This window comes from Necator americanus, chromosome V, assembly GCF_031761385.1.
Source record: "Necator americanus strain Aroian chromosome V, whole genome shotgun sequence".
In the NCBI taxonomy this organism is placed as follows: Eukaryota; Metazoa; Nematoda; class Chromadorea; order Rhabditida; family Ancylostomatidae; genus Necator; species Necator americanus.
In genome coordinates this window covers 6,393,146-6,417,885 of record NC_087375.1, presented here as the reverse complement: position 1 = coordinate 6,417,885, position 24,740 = coordinate 6,393,146, and the positions used below count along the sequence as shown (strand labels likewise).

The 24,740-nt window shown below is 38.3% G+C and overlaps 5 protein-coding genes across 7 annotated transcripts; 4 read left to right on the top strand and 1 right to left on the bottom strand.

Annotated features, from left to right (window-relative positions):
* Positions 1 to 7,694: 7,694 nt before the first annotated feature.
* Positions 7,695 to 14,323, top strand: RB195_013091 (uncharacterized protein; the record flags this gene model as incomplete). The annotated part of the gene is made up of 9 exons (XM_064202756.1): positions 7,695 to 7,745; positions 8,044 to 8,154; positions 9,149 to 9,268; positions 9,857 to 9,984; positions 11,299 to 11,466; positions 12,399 to 12,501; positions 13,142 to 13,229; positions 13,335 to 13,467; positions 14,128 to 14,323. 9 exons carry the CDS (start codon positions 7,695 to 7,697, stop codon positions 14,321 to 14,323), a joined length of 1,098 nt encoding a protein of 365 aa, XP_064058637.1.
* A 2,714-nt stretch (positions 14,324 to 17,037) lies between these two features.
* RB195_013087 (uncharacterized protein) lies at positions 17,038 to 24,464 on the bottom strand (the record flags this gene model as incomplete). Of its 3 annotated transcripts, XM_064202752.1 has the most annotated exons (6): positions 17,038 to 17,122; positions 17,184 to 17,318; positions 19,335 to 19,454; positions 19,585 to 19,661; positions 23,862 to 23,956; positions 24,353 to 24,464. In XM_064202752.1, the coding sequence occupies 6 exons, from the start codon at positions 24,462 to 24,464 to the stop codon at positions 17,038 to 17,040; spliced, it is 624 nt and encodes a 207-aa protein (XP_064058633.1). The 3 variants fall into 3 exon arrangements, with proteins under 3 accessions (XP_064058633.1, XP_064058636.1, XP_013293308.2); XM_064202753.1 differs by lacking the exons at positions 23,862 to 23,956; positions 24,353 to 24,464 and adding an exon at positions 20,147 to 20,209; XM_013437854.2 differs by lacking the exons at positions 23,862 to 23,956; positions 24,353 to 24,464 and having other exon boundaries at positions 19,512 to 19,606.
* Positions 20,849 to 21,310, top strand: RB195_013090 (uncharacterized protein; the record flags this gene model as incomplete). Its single annotated transcript, XM_064202755.1, has 1 exon — positions 20,849 to 21,310. One exon carries the CDS (start codon positions 20,849 to 20,851, stop codon positions 21,308 to 21,310), a length of 462 nt encoding a protein of 153 aa, XP_064058635.1.
* On the top strand, positions 21,380 to 21,688 carry RB195_013089 (uncharacterized protein; the record flags this gene model as incomplete). The annotated part of the gene is made up of 1 exon (XM_013437855.1): positions 21,380 to 21,688. One exon carries the CDS (start codon positions 21,380 to 21,382, stop codon positions 21,686 to 21,688), a length of 309 nt encoding a protein of 102 aa, XP_013293309.1.
* RB195_013088 (uncharacterized protein) lies at positions 21,729 to 22,221 on the top strand (the record flags this gene model as incomplete). Its single annotated transcript, XM_064202754.1, has 2 exons — positions 21,729 to 21,789; positions 22,058 to 22,221. 2 exons carry the CDS (start codon positions 21,729 to 21,731, stop codon positions 22,219 to 22,221), a joined length of 225 nt encoding a protein of 74 aa, XP_064058634.1.
* Positions 24,465 to 24,740: the final 276 nt, after the last annotated feature.

Here is a 24,740-nt window from a genome sequence, read left to right as displayed (position 1 = left end):
TCGTAGTTTCGGAGGCGGATCCAATTCTGACGGACGCTAAGCCCAACATCTACAGCTGTGGCCTCGGTTCACTTCCTGCTGAATTCCTTGGCGGTCGCCGCCTGGATTAAGGGATTAGAACCAAATAACGAGTAACTATTACTCTTCTGCCAACTCTAACTCTTTTCTCGGTAGGCGCAAAATGAGATTGTTGTTGGAGTTGCAGGTATGTGCTCATAAAGTGACGATTTTATATTTCGAAGAAAATGACAGTTAGTCTCACTGAGGAAACTTTAATTTATTTTGGTTTATGAAATAGCAATAGTCTCCTTACGACTAGCTTGAACTGATTAGTTTTTGTACCTGGAATTTAGTAGACTTTTCTGTATTTGGCGGCTCAGTAGTACTTGAATCAAAAACCAATAGGTATCTTGTTAAAGAAGAATGGTGATTGGTCAATCATTGATGATAAATTCTTTCTCTCGAAAAAAAAGAGTGCTACAAGGCAGCTAGAGGATGATCTCTAATTATCCTTGGAGATCGTATTTCTTGATTTATTCCTCAGCTGCACTCAGAACATACGAGATTTAATAACCGCTGCCTATGCTTGACGACAGAGGTTAATGATGCAGAAAAGTGCGTGGATTGACAGATCGCGACGAGTACGAAACAATTCAAACACTTTCCTGCATCATTAATTTCTGACCTCTCTCACCTACGTATAGTACGGTGGCGAAGACCAATGTAAGAACAAGGCCTTTTCTGTGTTATCGGTCGCTACTTTGGATTTTTTCAACCTTACCGCTCTGACAAACGTTAACAAAAAAAAGAAGATTTTGCCGACCAGGTTCGAGTTGAACAGTTTCATGAGTGGGCGCAAATTTTTGAGGCTTCCGAGCGTGAATCGAATAAAATTGACTATAGCCTTTTATGCTGCAAGTAAAGTTTACGGACATGATCGCGCAGCTTGTGCGCCTGTCTACTGCGTCTAATTGGTGATTATCGAATACTGCCACGTCATAGGATCGTCATCCATCGATAATTACCTGTATGGTCGTTACGCGCGCATAAGCTACGCGTCTGTGAACTCCACTGATGATAGCCTTAGGTGCCACAAGTACAGCGTTGGCGAGTTTATGATCTTGATAATCTTCAACGTCGTCATGATTCTCCTCCTCTTCTCAATGGTTACCGTAAACTGTTTATGAATGTTGAGTTAGTATCACGTACGCATTGCTCTCAGACATCTTATGAGGTTTTGGCAATTATTATGATGGGCTATTTTGAGTGGTCTCCATGAAAATTACTTTCTTCGTTCAGTTGCTGTAATATCCCGCTACACACATACACAGCGTTTACCTCATTTTTTGCTTTCGATTTTTTAAGAAGCTTAGTCGCTTGCATTTCAGCTTCTGTTTATGCCCTCTTTTTCACAACAGTCTTCACTCTAGCATTTTCTTGTGAAGTATAAAGTATTTTTGCACAGAATATCGTTATACAGCGTTCCTTGATATCATCCATCCGGATCGTTGACAGCAGTAATGTCTCACATCCCTTTGTTCTACTAAAAGGGATGTGAAAGGAGTTTTCGCAAAACACTCTGACGAGCTTTTTCCCAAAAAAAAGTGTGCCAGAGGTTGAATAACTTCAAGTTCAAGAGAGGGAAAAAAAGATTTTAAAAAAAGAGGAATAAGAACTAATGAGCTTTCCGCACAAGATTTTGATTTTCAGATCTTCTCGAAATTCTATCAAATTAATTTTATATTAATTAATTAATTCTACCAATCCTATCAAATTGAATTAACAATTATCAATTTTTGTGAAATTTAAACATTTGGTGTAAGCAGAATAATCAGGTCTCTCGAAGTTTAAATTCTGAGGAGTAAGTTCTCTAAACCACATGGCGTTAATGACCCGATCTACTAACAATTCCTGGCTAATAGTTGTTGATTAGAAGGCAACATTGCATTAGCTGTAGTATTTCTAAAGAGTTTGTGAACACACCTCCTGAGGAGTGCTCTAATTCAGTCCACGAGTCAAATGAGTTGCGCTATGGAGCATAGCCGAGTCCTGAACCTAAAGTGAATAGATCCTTTCGTACTAGGTTGAGTGCTCTATTGTCCAGCATTTTACTCGCCTTGCGCTGCTTCATTGTCACTTACCACAAATTAGTTGGAGTAGCCAATTTTTATGAAGTTTATACATATGCACCTAAGAATTCGAATAATTTGGCTTCTCATTCCTACAACAATGCTGATAGGGTGTACAGTAGCCAAAAAGACAGGTTTTTGATGCTATAAGAGATCGATGTGGTGACATCGATACGATATTCTCACTACCAAAACATTCAAATACCGTATTAGTGCTCATAGTAAACGAGATTACTTTGCCTGTTCGTGTCTTCACATACAGTTCCTGTAAAAGAAAAGGGGTTCCTGTAGAATTTGTTTAAGGAATTTTCAGAGAAAAAAAACGCACGTTACTCTCCGCAACTGATTCCAGAACTTGGTCAAATTTGCATAAGATTGATTGAAAATTGATTATGAGAACTACTGAACTTCTGTGCAACTATTGTGGGTTTATATTGTTTTAAATTTTATCACTACGGAGATGACATGCTCCAGCAATGATTTGTGAGGGTGAAGTCAGCACACGAAAATTGATTTCAACCATCAGAAATTGTTTCACTTGAAGCATTCACGGAATACATGCCACTCAAAAGTGGATTCCTCCGTACTTCCTTTGTAAGTCAATCACTTCGTGACGGCGAAGATACATCCTGAACACTTCTAAGAAAGGATTGAAATCTGTCAACAATTCGCAGTTTCTGTGAATTGTTGCTAGATTTTGGCACGCTGACATGCGTGTGTTGTTCGTAAATTAAATTCTTTTCGATCGTCTGATAACAGCAATAGAATATTGTGTCTGAAAGAGCAGTGAGATTACTCTGATTTATGTGGTGGTGGGATGTTTCTTTTTCTTTGTTCTAAGGAAGCGTGCGGAATTATTTGTGGAAACATGTACATCCTCATATACATACTGCACGAAAAATATGATTTGCAATGAACGACTTCTCAATTTATTTTGCTTGTTTTTTCTTTGCAAACGTCTAGTAATCTACTCCCACGGGTTTCCCATTTTTTCGCGTCCTATTCCTCTAATAATGCCTGTAAGAATGTTCACAGCAGTACCTTCCGCTATTTTAATTTTGTTACTTGCCTTCCCACTAGTTTCCTTCCCGATCCTTCATAATCCTAGTAATTTAGCACTAATACCACCAGTCTGCGAACCGCTCGAACATTGAAACTCTTTGAACAGTGGGAAAAACATTATTGGTGCGCCATATTTGCTCAGAATTGCTGCGTTCTTGCCTGCAAAGGAGTATATACATAGAGCGCCGCCCTCGTACACTGACTTTATGTTTCTGTTTTCCACATTTTGTAACAATATAGAGCAATGATACCGTATCCAGAGACATTGATTAAAAGGAAAATAATCCTGATTTTTGCATTGTTTGACTATAAGTGTATAATTTATTCAGCACCTCTGACTACGTTCTCGCTCTGTGTTTACCCACGGTCGATTTCAACCGACTCCTATTGAAGGTTCGATAGGAGGTGCTACCAGTATTGTCTGGGAAGGTTTTTATGAGACACAGACTTGACATATCGGCCCACACCGCATGTCATTATAAGGCTCTACGTGTGTTCATTAACCTCAAACGATTCAGAGTTGAAGTGGAACGCGTAGGCAGATCCACATAGGGATTGACTAACGCCGTGCACTTTATCAGACTTTATCTTATTGTGGATTTGAATTTCCTCCTGATTTTAGTTAGATGCATTCTCTTTGTTTGTTTTCGTTTTTTTTTTGTTTTTTTGTCTTCTATACAGGTCATTGTTTGTGGTAAAACCGTGCATATCATGCCGCGAATACGACGGACATTACCTCATTCCCTAGGACTGTGAAATATTTCTCTAAGAATATCCTTTTTTAAATATAATATCAAATAAAAATACATAGTTATTGGGAATAACGCTTAGGCAAATAATTTTAAACTTTATTTATTACTAAATACATTTTTATTACTATATAACTATCTCTGTGAATGGTGTTTAATACGCTTTTGAATAGCTTACGATAAAATTTACATACATAATTTAATTAAAATAACATAACAACATATTTACATAATTTAATTTAAATTTTAATCTATAATTTTATAATTTACATAGTTCTCCAAGCGGATAGTTTGAGCACTTATGGGATGAACGGATATGATCATATGAAAGCAATGTAATTTTGTAATTGAGTAGATAAGGAGCCCTCGGGCGTTGATTTTACACCTAAATAGTGAAGATAGAAATGAAACAGGCTTGATGTTTACCCTGAAGTCCGTAATGTGTCATTTTTAAATCTCAAATCAAAAATGATAAGGCGGTACGATTAAGATCACCCCAAACACTTGGGTTCTTCCGTTTATCCTCTTCATTCGAATGTATATTTTCCTAACTGCTTGCGACGGTGTCGCAAAAGGTCCCGAAACACCATTCTGCTCACTTCGCTTTCAATTAACCGAATGCAGTTGTCGAAAAAAATGCCCCGAAAAACTCTCCAGGTGCTGGAAAAGCTCTTATGTTGCCTTCATTATCTCAAATGACCCGCCTTTTCGTAAATTGGTTTTGCATCTAAGGGATTTCACATGCAAGGAAGATGGGGTTATCTTAGTTTACCACGTCTTCTTTGCATAATTTAAAACCTAAGGCTAGAAAGGATTCTCCCTCCCCCACAGCTGCGTCTTGTGCCCTCTTCGACAGTTCGAAGGTGAGCGGTGAAGGCATTGGTTCAGGTCGATTTGGCCATGACAATCTTGATATTTTTGCCTGAAGAAGGATTTTTTTTCTTTTTTCGTTTTATAGGTAAAACCAGATCGAAAACGTTTAAATGTTGGATGAATATTGGAATATTTATTTATTTATTTATTCTTTTTATGGCGAGATACAAAGAAGAAAGAATTAAGAACTATTTCATTAAAGGATATGGCTAAGTGGCTGCATATAAAGGTTTTTTTCGGAAGTTTTTTCGGTGCTTACTCGAACAAAGATGGGCTTTGACCGATAGAAGAACGAGTTTTTAACCGAGGAGGTTTCGGCCGGCCACCCACACGTCTACGGCATGGATTCGTCTAATGTGCGAACACGCATCAATGAAACATGGCCTCTGTACCGTAATTAGGAATAATAATGGGAATTCATTAATACATTTCGATGTTATTTCTGACCAAAATCACCAGAAAAAGCTCCTGACTGTAGTTTGATTTGAGCGCATTAGTCTTTTTTTTTGAATGGTTCTTTTATTAGCGTGTCGGGATCAACCGCCTATTTAAAAGTCTGAGTGGTTTGCAAGAGTTGCTTCTTCTCTCGCAACTTTTCTCCGGACTCGTTACGAACTGCGTGATAATTTTTAAAACTTTTCGAAATGTTTTCTAATAGTAGGCCTGCGAGGTTTTTAGAGGGACCCTTTATTTGCCTGACGTTTCTTTGTCTTTGTCGCCGTCTTCCGAGGAATATTACTCTGAACGCTGAACTGTTACTCCAAATCCGTATAAAATAAATAATACTTATATTTTCATCGATATCCTCCCTATGTAAATTATCTACCATGCATTCTATATCCACGTGTATATTGCGGCTAAAGTTAGTAGCCTAAACTACTAGTAGTAACCATGGATATGGAGAAATTTCCAAAATATTGATGTTGGTAACTAAAAAGATGCTTCCGGAGCAAACCATAGTAATATTCCTGGTGAACATTGTTCAGCCACGGCTTAATTCCTGCTGAACCGGTTTTCAGCGGTGTCATAGTCTTTAATCAGGAATTAAATTCGTTTGACGTCCATCATCCGTCTAAAACTTAAAAAAAACTAGAATAAAAAATCTGTGATTCGCGTTAAAAGCGGTTTTTTTTTCGCATGTAATTTGGATTACCCTCTCATAAAGTTAACATTTTAAATGATGCTATTATTAAGATAATCCATGACAACGTCTCTAATCTAGCTTAGAAGCATTTATAGAATTTGTTGGTTTTTTTTTTTACTAGGAGTAAGGTAATTTCGTGAAAGCTATTACTAAATATCCACTTGTTCCGAAGCTATTGTAAATAAAAAAAAAAATAAAGCTATTGTAAAATTGGAGAAACTGAATTTAACCGCAAATGCAGCGAATCGAGGCCTATCCTAGTGAATTTACTAAATGATGAAAAATGCTTTGCACGCTTGTTCTTGAATGCAAAATTTCCAAAGTCATCGCTGAAGCGTTGCAGTTTTTTTCTCATAAATAAAGAAATAAGTAGAGATGTGAGCGCAAAGCGACAATGAAATGTAAATCCCTCGAGCCATCAATAATAAGGCGAAAAAATCCAAATCCAAGTCATGGTTGCTTCACTTTTGAATCCTTTTGAATCCTGAAAATAAGAACACGGGGACGGCAAAATAGCATTCTTTCAGAATCAAAGATTTATCCTATTGAAGGTTTTTACCTTCGTTTCGTCCATTTTTTATGAGGTTACCGATTTCGGTACCTGCCCGTGCTAGTAAACGACTTCTTATTTGTTTCCTCTACCTATTTATTATTTATTTTATCCTTTATATTATTTATTTCCTATCGACTGTTTCTTAACATGGAATTGTACTCTGGAAAACCCAATAAAAACTTATAGGAAAGCAATTCGGATTTTGGAAAACCTTATTCTAGAAAAATCTCACAAAACTTTCTACCTTTGTAATTCGTAGCTTTTTCCAAAATATAAAAAAACTGATTGCACTATTTTGTATCCAATATTTTTTCCTTTGAGCTGATTTTAAGCTCGTTGATCTTGCTTTAAGTTACATACTAATGTTGTTTGCATCCGAGAAGTATTCCTCTCGAACTCCGCCCCTTCTGGTCGACTTCATGACCGTTCTTTGACGTTGGAAATGACTTCAACCTAGTGAGAATAAATCATTCAACTATTTACTTATCCCACTCATAAATAAAACGGTAGTCATGGAAATCTTATTGTTTTCAAAGGAATAAAAAAAAGGCCTAACAATGGGCTCAGAAAACTAGGTACATCCGAGTAACGTACCATAGATAATTGAGCTCATTATTTGCCGTTAATTTCCCTTGATTCTTGTCAGGTCCGACTTTTTTTTACCACAAACACAGCAATATTTCTATTTCATTCTGTTTTCTATGTCTAAATATCCTATCCTAACGTCCTAATTAAAAATCGATTCTCTTCTCTGTGTTACCTCTCTTTTAAGCTACCATACTTTTATACCGCACTGAAATAAGGAAGGGAATTTAAGTTTTCCTGTTATGCCAACGAGGTTTAGGTGAAACTTTGAAAGGAAGTAAATATATTCTTCGGGCAGTTACTCTTTGCTACAACCTTGCTTTCCCTATATTTTTGGTGATTTGTTGATTCCTGATTCGTTATATGTAAATATGTTCCTCCATAATCTATCCTCTATTTTAACGTCTTATCTTAATATCTTAATCTGGCTCTTCTCTAGCTATTTATCTTCTGTATTTTTTCATAAAACCCCTTATTAAGGGCTATGATGGCAATACACCTACTTTGTCCTCTTACTTATATAACATTCGATTAAATCGCTGTTGTCCTAAAGATTATAAAAGACTAAAAAGATTATTTTTTATTTGTTTTTCTAGGAAATGATCAAAAATGACACGATCCTTGATGGAGATGATCCGCTATGTGCATTGGTAAGCTCTTCTACGCTAATAAACTTATAATAAATCTCTGCTTCGCCTGAAAATGAATCCTCAAGAGTTTGTTAGTATAGTCTATATTTACATATACTCTACTATAGTACTATCTTTTATAACTAATCAACGTTCCTTCAAACCTTCTTCGCATTCGTTTTTATTATCTTTAAGGACAATGAGATATACGAAGATATAAGAACGAAGAGATAGACAAAGTTATTTCTATTTTCTGCAATAAAGATAAATTTTCTCATAAATTTTCTATCCTAGCAAAAAAAAAAGAGATTTTTTTTAGTATGAAACCTACACAACTGTACGTTTCATATTCATCACATTAGCCACTGTTATTGCTTGTTTGGGAACAGGAGCGAATCTAATCCTTATCCATGTGTTTGCGTTAAAGAAGGTAAGATGTTGGTTTGCTGTGCTTGAAACAGGATAACAATGCCTCACGTATGGCGTCTGCTCCACTTACCACCGTAGCGATCTTCTATTCGAAGGGATATAGTCTGTATTAACGCTGAAACTTTCATCGCCGCTTTTTTTTTCATTGGATATAGCTTTTCCACTCTCTCGTACAATGACTACATTACCATGCCGCAGATACTGCTCTAATTCCGCCCACCAAAGTTTGGCGCAGCTTTTCAGAGCATTCATTTGTTTACCAATCGTGCTCCCAAGGTGTATAAAAATTGAGCCATCTACAGGGTGGTCCGCATGAATTTTGACGCAAGAAACTACCCACAATTTTGCACCAATTAATCCAAATAAGACAGATTTCTTTCTAATTCAACCGAAAATTCCACTTAAGTTTTCACACATCACATACAGAATGACCGCCTTTAGCTTCTACACAAGCGTCCAATCTCTTCCGGAAATTTTTTGAGGATGCGCGCCATCAGTTCCCATGCCCCATGCTTCATCCAGGGCTCCTTCCAGCGAATCCAGTGACTTAAGCCTAAAAGAGCAGACTTTTTGCTCTGGAATCGACCAGACAGAAAAAATCCAAAAGATTGAGATCGGGTGAGTTTGGCGGCCAACCACGTTCGTGCAGATCTCCGGAAAATTAGTCTCACACCACTGCAGTGTTTTTTTTTTTGCACCGTGGATCTGCGCCCAATTTCGCTGGGAGGTCCAATCCGTGTCCATATCGCTTGCTTTATGTCAATGATTCTCCACATCTCTGGATTTTCCATAGCCCGTCACACTTCATGTAGACTACCCATACATTATGCAGTAATTATAAGCAAAATAAAAAATATCACTTTGTTTTTATACCGCTAGGAAAAGTTTGAAATCGAGAATGATTCAGAAAATCCCTATTACACTCTGAAATGTCGTGTGAAATTTGCATATCAAGAAGGTATTACATCAGCTGTAACTTCATCGGATAGTTTCAGTCCGCAACTACACCAGCTACACTTTATCCAACAATATTAGCTTTTCTTGATTTCGCCATATGTCTAGAATATTTACTATTATTTGGTGTGGATGCTGTTGTGAGTTTTGTAAAAGTTGAGGTGAGTGCTAATAATTTAGTGGTGTTCGTGCGGAAAAAGTTGAGTTTTCCGGAAAAAAGACCAAAAAGTAGCTATGTTTTCAAAATTCTCCCCCACCCCCCGAAAAAAAAAGAAAAGAATTGTGTATTCTGTTCGTTAGTCTGTGTAAGGTCTGTTTTTACGGAAAAAAAGGCAATTTGTGATATCTACATATAATAGGATGGTAGAAAGTACACGAAACTAAGACTAAGAATAGACAAGTACACAAAACTGAGTAGATTCCACTATCTACTCAATTTTGTGTACTTGTCTTATTCTTTCGCTTTTTAACGCAATTATCTTGCGATCAACAATCAAAAGAAAAAAATTTGTTGCTTAATAGCGACAATTCTCTCCGGGAAATGAACTCATCTCGTTGATTCACTAGATGAGCGACTCCTCCCAGGCGAGCGCACCTTACCTCGTTAGTGCTCCTTTTTATCGCATTTTCTTTGATTTTGTGAACTCGACATCGTTAGCGTCGTTTCAAAGTATGGAAAGAGTGAAGTACTGGACCTGGAAATGGCCCCAACACACCTACCGTAACCCCGTAACTGGCTGATTTTGCAGAGTTTATTCTTGTTGTACTACACCTACATTATACCAGCATATGTGGCCAGTCGAATTACTCAACTCGCTATACCGTATATGCTGATATTCGCTACTCTGGAGAGACTTGTGTGGATATCGGAAAATATGTGAGATCTAGAACTAATTCTTAAAAAAATGGATTATTTCAGGCGTAAATATGCTCTCTGTAAATAAAATGACAAGAGGGTGTTTATGTTCCCACGAAATTCGTTTGGTCTCTAATCATCGCGGTATATTTTGGGATATTTCAGCTTTTTATAAGCGAAGAAGAATCCATCTCTTAATGCGTTTTGAATCCTTAGGATAAGTTCTCTGTATAAAATCTGTCTATCTGTTCTAGTCCAAAAATAGCCTACGTATTGAGAAAAGGTCCCAAGAGGCAGTGGAGAAAGATCGCAAAGTCCAACAAAGATGATTAATTGATTTTTTCTGTAGAAGCTGTGACTTACAGTGACTGAAGAATATTATACGGTCAAATTTTGATTTAAAAAAAAGCTGTCGATAAGTCCACTGGGCCTAAAAATAATATTTGAGTTTAAAATCACCTGAAAAATAATTCACTTAGGCTCTTGAATCTTTGAAGGCCTGAACGTATAAAATGGAATTCTGATTCCGCTCACCGTCCTTCATTAGGACAACCTGGGATCATTTTTTGCTTAGGACTATGTACTGAAAATGGTGTTTTTCTGGTCGCTCCAAATTTTTGCTGCTTTTCACTTTAGGAAATTCTGATTTCTAAGAGCCTTTTCTGTTTCAGAATCTGATGCGGAAATCTGGGGCATTGAAGCTGGGAAGTTTTTTTTTTCTCCTGTGGTTAACAGTGCACAATTGAAGGTGTTAAATTATAATTATAATTATTATTATGTATTAGGATATTAAGGAGCGAAATGAATTGGAATTTGTTTGCTCCGTTTTTTCTCGACCATAAAACGGAGAAGGAAATGTTAAGCCAAACAAAAAAACTAGTGAATATTGATATTCTAGGATCTGAAGGCATTATTTTGTTCTAACGTTGAGAAATACCTAAATCGGTTTCTTTTAGTACGTAAGTTCAGCAGAAGCGCTGTTTATACTCTCTTCAGTTAAGATTTTTAACTTTGGATTATATATATATATATAAATGGTTTTGATGTCAGAAGCAGGGTATCTATATGCTTGCGTTGACGTTAATGACGTTGACGCTTCTGGGAAAAAATGGTCGTTAAGTAGTGTGATCGCCACTTTCAACTGCTAATGTTGACAAATAAATGTGCAATTCCACAAATATATTGCTCAGGAAAAGGTTGTGGAAATCGGTAGTAATTGGGCTGTGTAGAAACGCTTACCTAGTCTTACTACGGAATTAATTTATGAAAATAACGACATATTCTTCTCGCCACATATATTTCACGTGTTTCCCCGTTACTTCGTTTATACTTCAGACGTAGTCGCTTTCTGTTGATAATGTATTCAACGTCTGGACGATATTTCACTGCTATCGTATCACTTCTTGTTTGCGTTGCACTACGCCTTCCTACCGCTTTTGCGATGGAGGTGGCCGTATATCCGCATTGTGAGGACTTCTTTCGTACTATGACTACACAACCGAGGTAGAGATTTTTCCATTGATATTTACGGCTAAATGATATGCAACGTGGAAAGTTTCTTTCAAAAAAATCAAGAGCAAGCTCTTCAGTGCTGAAGAACATTGTTATAATATTAGTTTATCTTTTTACATATTATTTACTTTTACTTGATTGCGTTTATACTTCAGATGCAGATTTATATTGAGATATTTATCCTTGTTAAAGAGGTCAAGACTCACACATCAAAGATTTAAATCACTAATATAGAAGGGCTTGGGCTTGTAGCAGTTTCTGACCAGTCTTTAATTTTTTCTTAGCATGCTCTTAAATACTCTGTTGCTTATAACATATTCATCAAATAAATCAATAAATCATGGATCGTGAACGATATGATATCGTTACAGAGAGTGATTATGTTGCAACTGCTTTAGCATCGGTACTTATGTTAATCTCCGTTGGCCGCGCTGCAAATCGAAGATACGCAACAGTTACTTTCTTCTATATGCTTAAAGTCGAGTATTACAATTTGAATGAATGTTTGAAATTCCTCACCCATTTGAGCATTCGAAATATATGTAGAATATTCGAGAAAATCCACTCATTCGATTGAATTTGCAGTTGAGTTCCTTAAGGTTGCATTATATCAATATTAAACCTTGTATACACTTGAATCCTGCGAGTCGAGCATCACTTATTCGGTCAAGTATCCTCAAAACGTGATTGTTCGAATATTCAAAAGCATTCATTGAGTGCTGCAAAATAAGCATCACCACATACAAATGTAAAAATCCCCGGACGTGGGAGGACAAGACAAACTAGAGAAGCTAGATAACTAGAGAAGACGAAATATTTTCCATATCTTTATATTTTCATGCTAATATGAGAAAAATTCTAGAATTAAATTTATCGGATAATTCGGATAAATTTGTTTAGATCTGACTTGTCAACATTTTCAGAGAGTGGACACATCATTCTAAAATCTATTATTTCTTTGATTTTCATCTGATGACGATCACGCAAACATTGGTACCGTTCGTCATACTCTTCGCTCTGAACATCGTATGTGTTCTGATTAATATTCGTTGTTCGTCGTGTATACACAAAGTTCATTCAAATTTTTTTAAGCTATGGGCGGAACTTAGGTCGACTTATTCTTACTTTTAGATCTTGTAATGAACATTGAGCGTATCGCCGAACACAGGGGAATGAATATTTTTTTTTACCCGAATTATAGCTCCACACTTCAAACGGTTAACGAGAGACCATTTCAAACAATCAACAAGAGCGATTCTAATTTTTCTTTTGACATTAGTCTTTTGAAAATAAAACTGTAGATTTATCCGCTTAAAAATTGTAGGCCATCTTATTAATCCAATTTTTTAAGCAGCGCTTTACAAAAATTGGATTAAATAAATAAGATGGCCTACAATTAATGTTCTAATGACTTATGTCAATCCTATAGCACTACTACCATAAAATACTTGACTACTCTAGCAGTTAGTAGAGTAGTAAATTAGATGTGAAGCTTAATTATTAACAGCGTGAAATTTTTCTGTTTCGTCCTAGGACGTTTCATGAATTTTCTACGGATTGTATAATCGTAGAGGTAAACGACTCCGCCCAAAGCCGAAACCCTGAAATGAACTCAAAGAATTGTGTACATCCCAAGCCAGAGATCTTTTGAATTTTAACATTTTAGATAATTATTCGAAAGATCACCAATACAACACAGAAGAAGGAAAGTCTTTGCAGTCCAAGTCAACTTCAAGTGGACTCGTTAAATTGTGGTAATAATGAAGGTTTATAGTTAAAAAGAATTGCGATGTAGCTGAGATTAGATTACTGCTTGAAGTACTTGTTCGTGTCATTATCGTGAAAATGCTCATTTACAGTGATATCACGGTCGATTCGACCGGTGAAAAGCGTATCAGCGTCGGTGCGAAGCGCCATCATGACCATGGTCGCTATCGTTGCCAGTTATTTGATTTCAAACACTCTTCATCTCATATTGACAGTGATGGAGAGGTTAGTACTATTTTTTGGTGCGAGAACTTGTCCACAAATGGGTGGTTCAAAAAAACCAATTTCAAGGACGACAGAGTAGTTACCGCTGCGAAAATTTCCGGAAAAGCATTTAATAGTATTGGTTTCTAAAGATTTGACCTCATTTTCTTACGAGTTATGCTCTTTCGAATTTTAAAATGCATACTCAAACTATAGCATAACTATAACTATGATCAAATACTTAAATTTGTCTCTGTGCACCAATTTTTTTAATTTTTTTCACAGGAATAATTTTCTACACCTCAAAATGTCAATAAACTTTTCGTTCGAACAAAAATTCTAAGCGCACCTCTTCAAAACATGCAGTATTTTGCCTTATTTCTAAATTTTCACCTTTTTCAATCATTTGTTTGGAATATTTGACTTCTCTTTTGAGCTGTTATTCCTTAATAATTAAGTGACGAACATTAATAATTAAATGACGAACATCGGAATTTCACGATTTTCAAATTTAAAGAAGAATTGTGAAATTGAATTTCTGGAAATTTTTGGGGATAAAAATTAGGAAAAATTGAATTTTGCTGCAAAAGACCTGTAGTTACACAGCTTACTTCTCATAGCATGAAGAATCACTGGGGAAAATCTTCAAATGATTTTATTAGCTTTATGTACATACTTAAGATCGGATCATCCGCTCTTACGAGATCCTCACGACCCATTGCTCTCTTCAACTTTTCATACATTTTTTTCGGATGCTGTGTCGTTCGTTTACATGTTTACGTCGGCAATACGCATTCTGATCTACTTCGGTTGTAATCCAGTTATCCGGGCGGATATTCGCAATTTCTTTAGGAGGAATTCTGCTGTTTATTTGTGATCAGACGTACATTCGTTTCACCGCTAATCATGATTATTGCTCGAAATTTATGCTTGTAAAAATGTCTTTGTCAAATAATTTGATGCTTGATATTGTATTAAACAAAAATTAGTGAGCTTTTTTTTTTTTTAAAGTGTTATGCCTGTTTTAGAAATGTCTTAGGAATAAGAGCTACCTGGTGCTAAGCGTTGATCGTCTCCTAGTCATTCTACGGGTTCTCATGTCTGTATTTGCTTTTGCGTTGTGAATCCTTGAATGTATTGTTATAAGTTTTCTATTGAAGATTGGTTTTTTTTTTCTCACCATAATCACTGAAAAAACAACTTATGTTTGGCTTCTAATTGATTTGAAGGACTTCACATACATACATATTTGTTTCCTTATTATGCATCGAATCAGTAGTGTTTTATGAGGGAACTCGACGGATTGATTCGAGCACTCAAATTTCGAATGGTGGACTTGAATATTCGGATGTGTTCGTAGTCTAAGACAGGTTCGAAGTCCTAAATCCGTGTCCAATATGATTTTTCCAGTTGGATAGATGTGCTCTAGCGGGAAAATGTGCCTTGGTTGGAAACATTGCTAAATTCGATAAATATTCGTCAGCGGACCATCACATCGCTTGGCGTAAATATGTTTCCACTCGTCTTAGAACTGGAAATGTTACTGCTACAAACGGCTGGGGTCTGCAGCTAAGTGCTGTAGCAGATTGCGCTGGATACGGTAAAGAGACACTCATCGTATTCTCACCGAATGCCTCCGAGACACTATGTGTTCAGTTGATATGTCCGAGGAGACTCCAACATGAATCGACCCAGTCGCTCTTCAGTCGTTCACGGGGGACACAGAAAAACGTCTTGCATGCTTTTCTGATTCTGATTCTTGAGACTTCTTAATCCTCTTCTGATTCTTGAGATGCAGAGAACCACACAGTTGCAGGGATATATGAAACGAATATTGGTGGGAGCTGCCGAATGAAAAAACAACGTACTCAATAAGACATGGTATTTTGTGTGATGGTACTAAGAGAGAGGAGCGAATTTCGTGTAGATGTTATTTTCGGGTACTACAGAAATCTTATCGAATGATTTCGGTTTCTATTTCTCTTGTGGGGTGGAAGATACACAAAGTCCTCTTAAGCACTTATTTACTATCCATACTACCAGCTTTTTATTATTTTCTTCCGTTCCTATTCCTTCCCTGTTTTGCAACTACCAGGATTTTTCGAAAATTTCACATGGGAACAATTAATTAAAATTAGAAATTAAATTTAAAAAAATTAGGGGCAAAAAGCTTTGAACCTAGTGGATATCGATAATCCTCAACCCCTTTATTTCTGAAGGCTGGGTTGTTCTGTATCCATCGAAACTTTTAGTATGCGTGATTTCAAGCTATTGGATGCATCGTTCCCTCATGTATCACGGTTGAAAATTTAAGATCATTCTACATCACAATACAATTTCTCTTGAAGCTTCTCATCTGAAAATCCTAGTGGGTGTGTCTGATTTTCAACTCAGCTTAGTAGTTCGTGAATTATACGCAAGCCGGTAATACGGCGTACAATCAGCAGCAGGTAGACAGAGTCAGCTATTTATGCAGCAAAGGCTGGGAATCTCCACAGGATACGTTCCATCGGTAATTGCTTTGCCGAGGCAAGATCGAAGGAAGCTCGAAAATCTGATGAGAACCTTTTTACATACGCCCAGTTTGCGTCAATAAATTGAACAGATAAAAGTGGACACCACTATTGGGAAAAAAAGTCGCTGTTGGTTTTGTTCTCATCATATTTATCCTCCCGAGGACAAATATATTGGGTACAGGCTATGAAAAACAGATACTGCTCGGTCTCGAATATCCGAATGACGGAATTTTCAGCTATCCGACAATGCGAATAGGCGAACTTTCTGAGCATTCATTTGAATGTCGTTTAAATGTTCGAGATTAAAGATGCTCGTGTTCGGAAATATATAAATATATGGAATATAAATAAAATGCATGAGTTCACTAGCTTTTGATACACCATGTAGACCTACATAAGCTTTTAGAGATTGATTCTACGAGTATATTTTATCGATTGTCAAATTGAAGCAAGAACCAAGATTGTTAACAAACTTTGTTACGGCCCAGGCTGCTCGCAGAGTTCAGAGTCGCACGGGCGCACGGTTTGGCAGCTCTGCGGTTTTGGTGGTTATTGAGCGCACTGTTGTGAATAGTAATAACCACCAAAACCGCAGAGCCGCCAAACCGAACGCCAGGGGGCTCTGAACTCTGCGTGCAGCTAAGGTCCCGGCGTCATCGCCTTCGTCAGAGCTTGGAAGGTCAGATCATTTGTAAAATGAAATGAAAGGTTAGTCGTAATAACATTTGTTAACAATCTTGGCACTTGCGTCCATTTGACCATCGACAAGTTGCAATCTTTATGCCAAGAATCAAGGAAGGTCGAACTTTCGCGCTTCTACAAGCGTATTCGAAGCAAAAAGAAAAGTCGGGGAAATGAGCAAGGTTGAAAGGGAAAAAAAAACTGGGGAAGTGGGAAAAAATGTTTCTATGAAGGAGATGAAAAGATGATCTCAGGAAGATTTATGCTTTATGACAAAATGATGAAACAATGACAAAAAAAAACACATAAAATAAGATGTCTTATGCCCATTTATTTATTTATACGTAGAAAGTTGTCATTCGGCTATGTACACATTCGAAATTGCATCATGCTATTATATTCTATTTTCTCTTCTTGCTTCAAAATACGAAATATCCATTAAATTCCGAAAAAATGCCGCTACAACCGTATCACAGAATCTAGAAAAGATTAAAAAAACGTACTAAGTTACTTTTATTCTCTTAAGTGCAAAAGACTTACAGTTTGCGTTCTTTGAAATTGTGTAACAAGCTCAACTTTATAGGATGCATCATGATGAGATTATCATTGTAGTTTTTGTGCCATGCATTGCGTCCACCTTTGCCATACAAGTAATCGTAGCGACTTGTTTCAAATCTGAAAATTACTGAGGGATTACAGGGATTTTACCAGCTACTTGCAGTTCATAATTATTAATTTTTTTATGCTGAATGGCTCGCCAAAAGGACAAAAAACACATAAGGAGAGAGTAAAGAAGCAGAAAGAAAAACAGAAAAGAACCAGACAAGGTGTGAGTTCAGTGTGCTATTCCACCCTCATTAACTCGGCATTATGGTAAGAGAAATTTGTGAAAGAAGGCCGAAAGACTGTTCAATATAATGTTGAGCCAACTAAGGTCGCAAATTTCGCAAGGGAAATGATGTTGATGCTATTTATTTTTAAAGAAAAACCATTAGGTATTTAGTAAAGATAGAGAACGATGAGAAAGCCAGGATGGAAAACGCCGAAACGTTAGCTGTTAATAAGTATCAATACAAATCTTGGACACAGCTCAAGCAAATCAATAAAAAAGAGCCAGGATGATTCTAACGTGTGGTTGAAACAGGGCTATAGAAGCGATAACAGCCTAAAACATGGCAGCACTTCCACTTTTTATGGTGTGGTTTGAAAATGCGAAGATCTAAAAATTATGGTTATGTAGCAAGTTGCTGTCCTGGATTGCTGCACAGATTCGAGAACCAATACTTTCGAATAAGTGGTTACTTCATCACTGCAGTCAGTAGACAAAGGCGATAGTTTGGCAGAAAAACAGATTCAAGTAGGTCCGGTTCCTTAAAAATCCCTAACAGAATGAGATTCTCGAAATTTTGGTTATATGTGTACTAATTCGTCCATGATATGACACCGCGTGAGTGACAGGCGATGTCTCCCCGAAGCTAGTTGCGAACGTGTCAGATGATTGAGATGATTTTCTCCTGCTCAGTGATCTGATCGTCACACATAAATTCTAAACTTCAAACCTTTAGTGTTCGCTTCACTTGCCTTCACTTATCAATACAAGTTTAAAACAGGAGCGCTTCCGCTAAATTTCTGCCCCTGAATTAATATTGCTTTCTCCAAACGAAGTTTATTTTGCTCTTTTCTTGAACTATGCGCATTGGTGGATGACTTCCTTGCAGTCATTCCGCTATAAATGTCCGAATATTCTACATTTAAAATATATTCAAACTTGATTTTACATCCATATCCTTCTATGCCTCTGCAGTTTGAAAACATGAATCAGGGTATTAGACGTTCTTGCCTTCCTGCTTAGAATTTCCCATACAATGCACATGTGAAGTGACATGAACGCCATCATTATACTGATAAAGATAAGGGTGCTACGTTATATCAAACACGGTGAGAGTAGCAACATGCGAGTACGAGTACATTAGGGTGTCTCATTCACATTACAGTAACACCGCTTTGAATTATTCCGCTTCTGCTGCACAATAATGTTGCCGATTCTAATTTCTGGCGTGGTCGCATCAGGAATTTCAGAGCTTTTTGGCGCCGCCGCACCGAACCGGCATTGTGGAATCCGTCTGAATACATTCTGTCGCCTTTCGGTCTTGGCCCGCCAATTCGACGCAGTGGGGCCCGTTGCAACGGCTAACAGTGTTTCACTCACTTTTCGACATATCGGTTTAGAATTACTGCGCAGCTCTGTTGCACAATAATCCCGCTGATACAAATTTCTAACCCCAATCCAATGCTGCTGGAGCTGCTCCTCTGAAATTCCGTGACCTACATGTGATTTAGAATAGTTATTTTATAGCGTTATTATAAAAACCAACTACTATATTTCTGCGAGCAAAAGGTGGGAACCCAGTGCTTCTGAAAGGTAGCTCTAAAAAATTAGAATTCTGCTTAATTTTTATTCGGCTAAAAACGGTCAGTTATTAATTATATTTCGTTGATCACTTAGTTTACAAAGCTTTTGTGGTAGGTCCACGATATTGTCGATAATATACAAAAGGAACATACGTGCACACAACTGGACTAAATAAAATCCGCGTACAATAAAAGTTGCTGCTTTAAATTCTACATCCGAGTACAACACTGGCCATTTTCCCCCAACTTTTGCGATTTTGTAAACCTTGTGTCACCCACCTTAGATACGGGACTGAGTGCAAGTATTTTGCGATGGCAATTTCATGGAATAATCCTGCCTCGAAGAAAATTTCCATTAAACCCGCATGATAACTCAGTCCTGTCGATGGTATATAATACCTGAATGATAACTTTTCCTATGAATTTTCAAGGTATTATTTTTTTCTACTGTTGAACCTATTAGCTGATGCTTTTCGACGCTGCTTGCTTTGTTTGGTCATATAAGCGGTGTAACCTAAAAAATACTCACAAGTCGCTAACACTCCATCCATCAACTGTAGTCAATATGCATGATGCATTTCCTTCTGTTTGATTCTTCTCTTTTAACTGAATACAAGGATTAGTAAAGTAATATCTTTTGTTTTCGTGAACCCACTGCACATTTTTAATTCGTGACACGTTTCTTCTCATTTCTTAAGCAGTCTGAACATCTGGGCAATGCCGGATATCAGACTTCATGCGGTGCTCACCTCGCTCACCTTCACTGACCAGTAGAAATTAAAAGTAGTGGCGTTTTCTGTGAAATCAAATTTGAGTTTTTTTTTGATGACACCTTCTTCGTTCTTTTTTCAAAAGTTTAAGCCAACTTCAGGAGTTTTTATTAAATGAAATGATGATTTCATAGTTTTCTTTCTAAGTGCGTCAGTACTAAATTTGGTGGGAGTTCAAACTTGGTTTTACACCTGTATGCCTTTGATTCTGCCGCAATTTCTGAACATTACTTGAAGTATGAGTTTTTCTTCTTTTCTTTAACAATTAGCACAGATCGATGTGTTGACGTGAAATGACTTTAACCTCATCATCGTACTGACATGGGTAAGGTCATACGTCAGATCACGTAAACTGTTAGCAACTTCTTGAGCAACCGTTCGCATGAGTTTTTCCAATTTCTGAAAGGAGAATGTTACCAACCCAATGAGGCGAACATGCTAGGAATAGATATGGTGTACATAGAGCAACTGAAAGGCAATAAGTAGGATCGCTGTGAAACGGTTCACAACGTCTCGTTTATTTCTTGACAAATTCGGTATGAGTTATTGCACGGTGCTACTGCACCACCAGCGATGCGTAGGAACCGTACCATTTTATTTTGCCACTTTCTGGCATCCACCGGTACATCAATCCGATGCCGAGTTGTGTGGCGGATAGTGGGCTAATCGCGTACCAAAAGCGACCTTGTGCTTGCTCAGAAACAGGGGTGGATTCAGCGGATGGGGTCCCTGTTTCTACTGAGGCAGGTCTGACTCATGACATCCTTGTATCCCGCACGCCAGCCCGGCCAAATGCCTGCAATTAAGTGACAGGGAGGTGCAAGGGAGGCGGTTTGGAGTCACCTCCAACAAATAAGCTTCACATGTCCACTCCCGGAGAATGGAAGTTCTCCCAAAAACTCATGGGACTAGAAGCTTGCAACTTGCCCATGGGTTTTAACATTTTACGCATGTCACAGTAATAGAAAAGAGTCTCCTGATTCCGAAGGAAAGCCGGGTAAGGTAGCGCCAGGAAAGACGGGGATGATGATCTGTACTTATAACGCACGTACCCTTGCATTGGATGCGGCCATCGAAGATCTGATGATCCAAGCCAAGAAGATTAAGTACGAGGTCATCGGACTGACCGAGACGAGACGACGTCACCCTCTCAACGGCGTATATGAAACGAGTATGGCAAAGAACATAGACTCTTTCGAACAACTTACGACCCGAATCAGACGTCTGCGGATGAGAAGATGTGGTCCAACCCTAGTTTCGACTATCTTCGCCGCTTATGCTCTAACATCAAGCTACGAGGAAGAAGAAGTCGAAGCTTTCTATATAGACCTGGAGAAGTTTTACAGAGATCATACCTTCTACAAGGTCATAATTGGCGATTTCAACGGCAAAGTTGGCCAAAGAATAACGTTTGAGGAACTTCATATCGTGACCCATGGCTTACAATGGAATGAACAGGAGAGAGGCCCTCCGAATTCATTATGACGACTAGATGGCAACTCGCAATTCTTAAACCCCTCCTCTCTACGCTGGACGTGGGAGTCACCCGGTAGAATGTACCGTAATGAATTAGACCACATCATCATCAATAAAAGGTTCTGCCTGACGGACGTCGCTGTTCTCCCAAAGTTCTACACGGGATCGGACCATCGCCTCCTCCGAGGAAAATTTTCCTTCACAAGGAGAGCAGAGAAAGCCGCCAAGTTCAGAGAGAGAAATCCCAGGACTACCATCAACTGGGATCTCTTCGCTACGCTAGCCGGCTTTTGGGAAGATTCCGCAATGGACAACATCGACGAGGAATATGACCGGATCGTTGAACACCTTCGCGACTCCACGAAGAACGAAGGCTTAGAGTTTTAAAATCACCAAGAGATGCCTGTCTCTTGAAACTCCTTAGCTGATGCGCCAGCGTGGAGCAGCAAAGCCGGAGGGAATCAAGAACTCACGTCCGGACTCGCAAGGTTTGCAGAGGCGATAAAGGAAGACCTTAAAGAGAGAAAAGCAGAAGTCCTGGCTGAAGCTGCAGAGGCGTTGAAAAGCATCCGATATGCCCACCGAGACTTCGCCAATCGCAAGACGAGCATGACTGCTCTTCGGAACCTGAAGGGAACAACCATTGTATCGAGTAGAGAAATGGAGAAAATCATCTACGACTCCTACTCTCTGATCTCTTCGACAACCATGTTCACTTGCCTCCTCACCATCACGAAGATGGACATTTCATTCCAGAGGTTTTCCCATCCGATGTACGACATGCTATCATGTGGATAAGAAATCGTACGGCACACGGTCCCGACAATAAAACCAGAACACCTGATGAACCTTCCGCCAGTACTCATCAACACGCTGGCGAGACTCTTTACACGTTACCTGTCGGTATGCAAGGTTCCTAAACAGTGCAAGACCAGCAAGACCGTGTTGTTGTATAAAAAGGGAGATCCGCATGACATCGGCAACTATCGCCCAATATGCTTACTGTCGGTCTTCTACAAGCTATTTACAAGAGTGATCCTTAATAGGATTGAAGAAGTTTTGGATGACGGACAGCCATAGGTTTGGAAAAGGATTTAGCACGATTGACCACATTCACACTGTTTCGAAACTCATCGAGGCATCGTGAGAGTACAAGATGCCGCTCTGTCTCTCCTTCATCGACTTGAAGAAGGCCTTCGACTCAGTTGAGACGGAAGCGGTCATGGAAGCCTTGGACAACCAAGGCGTCCCTACTCAGTAAATAAAGGTACTTCGAGAGTTGTACAGCAACTTCACGGTCGGAATTTTCCATTCTATTATACAAGAATATGATCATGGACGTAAAGAGAGGGGTCCGACAGGGTGATACAATCTCACCCAAAATATTCACAGCCATTGGAATGGGACGACATGGGAGTGAAAATTGATGGTTAGCAGCTACACCATTTGCGCTTTGCTGATGAAATCGTACTGATAACACCTAGTGTCAGTCAAGCGGAACGAATGCTGACCGAATTCAACAAATGTGGATGCACAGGTATTCAGCTGAATCTGCAAAAGACGATGTTCATGCGTAACGGATGGGTCTCGGATGCCCCATTCACGCTCAACGGAACGAACATATCCGAATGCACCAGCTACATTTATTTAGGTCGGGATTTATCACGTTGAATGACCTGGCCCCGAGCTGGGCAGGAGGAGACGAGCGGCTTGGGGAGCGTATAAGAGCATCGAGGATGTAGTGAAGAAGATCAAGAACACCGTGGTTACCTCTTCAATACCGTACATCCTGCTTTGACCAATGCTTCGGAAACCTGGGCATTTCGCAAGCATGAATAAAACGCGGGGAGCGTCATTGAACGCACAATTGAGAAAGTGATGCTAGGAGTGCCGCTTCACGCAAGTGAGGGACGAGATTCAAAGTTCTCTCCTACGTCAACGATTGAAGATTAGAGACGCTGCCAAGGAAAGTAAAATAAGGTGGGCCGGACACGTGATGCGCTTTAACGACAACCTTTGGACCAGAGCCTTGAGCGACTGAGTTCTCTTTTCATTCCATTTTTCTTTTTTTTTTTTCAACACATCTTTGAAATATGGGAGTTATTTCTGCTGTACCCTGTATGTTCAGAAGTATTAATTATAATAACAAAATATGCATGAAGGAAGTGTTTTTGTGGCAATTCACAGTTACCTCTAACATTCACAGGTTTTCCACTCATGTTCCAAAAATTTTTACTGTAAAGCCTTGATTAGCTTTTTAGCCTAGAATTTGTTCTCTCTAAGGTCTACAGCTCCAATCGTAGATATTTGCTTACCCATTACTTCATTTGTACGATACATACAGAAGCTCAGATCTTATGGTTTTTCGCCGAAGTGCTTATCAAACCTTGTTCATAATGTGTTTTGTTAGCAAAAATAGATAGGTCAAAATATTCAGAGAATTTACACATTGATGGCTTTCTAGGAGTTTTTTACTGGACATTTTTTCGGAATTATTTTTTTGCTTTTCTTAGAAGTAGCGAAGAAAAGAGTTCCTAGGTACTATAACCTTGATACTCACCCCCATTTCGAACTGCTTCCATATGGCCTGCACTGAGGGATTCGACTTGTACTTTTCGTGAAACAATTTGTCTGCTGCTAATGCTGCTTCTTTCCCTAAAGAGAACTTTTTTCCTTAAAAATAACTTTTTTTCCTCTTGCTTCGGAAAAAATTCATCTGCTTATCTAGAAACTGTATTTAACATCTGTTTATTATTTTCTTACTTATTAACCCTTCAACATTTTGACAACGACAATGTTTGACGAAGTTGTCGAACTTTTCCTTGTTGCGTGGAGAAACTTCCGATGACATTGAGAGACGATATCATAGAAAATACTTTACGAGGAGTTAAAATGTTTCAATCAAATATTTCATTTGTCTTGCAACTGATTCTTTGAAGCACTGTCCGACGATGCTGTCGGACAAAAAAGTGCGTGGTCCATGCAGCGGATATGTGAAAAAACGCCTGAGAGTCAATGTTTTAAATTCTACAAATACAGCGCTTCCCGTACCTTCTGGCTTATCCCACCACCCTGCCTTGTCGCGATTAAAATCACCGTGAGGATGCATAACTAGTTGTGTATTTATAGCATTCCAAAAGTTGAAAGTAGTGTCGTCTGCCATAACAAAATATCCTGAAGACGGAGAAAATGTCGAATACAACGTTTGAGGTTTATTATGAATCAGAACCTTGGCGATTAATCCAAAATAGAAATTCTAAAGAGTAGAACGTTGATAACTGATGCTTGCCTTAGCAAACTATAATAATTGTCAGCTCTTCTACTACCTCTTCATGAACTCGATTACTTAATGTTTCTTTTTTTGTAATTTAACTGTAAATCTAATTTTAAGAAACATCACCAAGCACTTTTCGTAGTCGTAGTTCATTCACTTTCGACA